Consider the following 1,854-nt stretch of genomic DNA (forward strand, 5'->3'; position numbering starts at 1 on the left):
CATCCAGGATTTATAAGCAAAGCACCTGATCTATTGATATCATACAACACATTGTATTCAACAAACCTTGGGATGGTTAGGAATTTGCTGTTCGAAGAGAGCTTTCTCGTTTACAACTGGACACCTTCCTGGTACTACGAAATCAGGGATCTTGTCAGCTGCAACTGCTGCCACAAGGGCGACGAAGAAGACCGCAGATTTCATAATTTCTCTTGCTTTTCGACAGCTGTGTCTGCTGGAGAATAAGTGGCTCCAGCTATATATAGGGTGGCTTAACGTGAAGAGAGCTTCAAGATATGGCAAGATTACCTGTTTTAATTGCATCTTTAACTGAAAACAGACTCTTTTCGTTCTTCATAACATATGAATTATGTATATATTGAATTTCTTTCTAATATCAAGTTGATATTTCATAAATATATTGACTCTGCAAATACAATAAAAGGGATGAAAACAATAAACCGAAGCTCGTGGCAACATGGCTCCCAGAGCTCCGCCTCCGAGAAAGTTTTCTCCGCCCACAGAATTCAGGCAGGTATAAAACCAGCCACGTGGGGACTTGGGAATTTATCTTCTCAAAGCTCACTGAACTCAACTTGGGATTCACCGTAAACGAAGTCATCCGAGTATTCATTATGTTTTCCACACTCGTCGCTGCTGCCCTCGTGGCTCTTGTCGCTGCTGACGGCATCCCAGACTTCGTTGTGCCTGGAAAATGCGCTAAAGTGGCCAACCAGGATAAATTCGATCTTCGCAAGGTATGGAATTTTTTCTTACTGATGTTATCTATATTAATAGAAATAATGTTTTAAGTATGACTCAGTATCCAAGTTTACATTTGCATTGTTATAATACTGTGCGTCTTCCCCAACAGTACTCTGGCCGCTGGTATGAGACCCAAACCATCGACAACGCCTACCAGCCATTCACTCGCTGCATCCACTCCAACTACGACTACTCTGACTCTGACTATGGCTTTAAGGTGACCACAGCTGGATTCAGCCCCAACAACGAGTACCTGAGACTGGAGGGCAAGATCTACCCTACAAAGGACTTCCCAGCTGCTCACATGCTCGTTGATTTCCCAACAGGTACGTGTGTAACATTTAATCTTCTGGGTATGACGGTATATGGTAGAATCCAATACTGTAATACTAATACGTGAAGTGATTGAACCTTACAATTTTTCTTTCATCAACAGTTTTCGCCGCTCCCTATGAAGTAATCGAGACCGACTACGAGACGTACTCGTGCGTGTATTCCTGCATTGAGTGGAACGGCTACAAGTCCGAGTTCGGCTTCGTCTTCTCCCGCACCCCACAGACGTCCGGGCCAGCGAACGACAAGTGCGCCTCTGTCTTCCGCAAGAATGGAGTCGACTTCGCCTTATTCAATGACGTTGCTCATACGGCTGAATGTGTCTACAGAGCATAAACACACGATTCGCCATAAACATTCTAATTGTATCTGCAACAGATACCATATTCTATATTAAACTGATAAATATTTGCCAGATGTTGGATAATGCGTGCGTGAATACATCCCAAATAAAACTATGTATATATACAGTAGAAATTTAGTTTAAAATTTTCCTTCGCACAAAGAGTATTGTATATAATTGTATATCTATGTATGTGTGTTTACGTCCCATATAGCCATCTGAAAATGTCCCAGGTCTGTTAGGGAATTAGAACTGATGTAAAATACAGCTACACATTTAAGATCCTGAATATGAGAAAGGAACTTGGTTTATGAATTATTCGTAACAGAATTACCTAAATAAACACTATGATAGCTGTTAGATTCATTTAATAAAGATGGTAAATAAAACAGAAGAAAAAAAACAAAGAGCTG

The 1,854-nt window shown here is 41.0% G+C and overlaps 2 protein-coding genes across 2 annotated transcripts in view; one reads left to right on the forward strand and one right to left on the reverse strand.

Annotated features, from left to right (window-relative positions):
• The window catches only part of LOC119593416 (crustacyanin-C1 subunit-like), a 1,488-nt gene extending 1,262 nt beyond the window's left edge, over positions 1-226 (reverse strand). The window contains exon 1 of the mRNA XM_037942347.1: positions 67-226. Within this exon, the coding sequence (XP_037798275.1) occupies positions 67-204 (138 nt within the window). The 5' untranslated portion in view covers positions 205-226. The remainder of the gene's footprint in view (positions 1-66) is intronic.
• Positions 227-563: 337 nt separating this feature from the next.
• Positions 564-1,575, forward strand: LOC119593430 (crustacyanin-A2 subunit-like). Its single transcript, XM_037942361.1, has 3 exons — positions 564-758; positions 875-1,091; positions 1,202-1,575. The coding sequence occupies exons 1-3, from the start codon at positions 636-638 to the stop codon at positions 1,432-1,434; spliced, it is 573 nt and encodes a 190-aa protein (XP_037798289.1). The 5' UTR covers positions 564-635; the 3' UTR covers positions 1,435-1,575.
• The last annotated feature ends 279 nt before the right edge of the window (positions 1,576-1,854 follow it).

Source organism: Penaeus monodon, chromosome 32 (genome assembly GCF_015228065.2).
Source record: "Penaeus monodon isolate SGIC_2016 chromosome 32, NSTDA_Pmon_1, whole genome shotgun sequence".
Lineage (NCBI taxonomy): Eukaryota > Metazoa > Arthropoda > Malacostraca > Decapoda > Penaeidae > Penaeus > Penaeus monodon.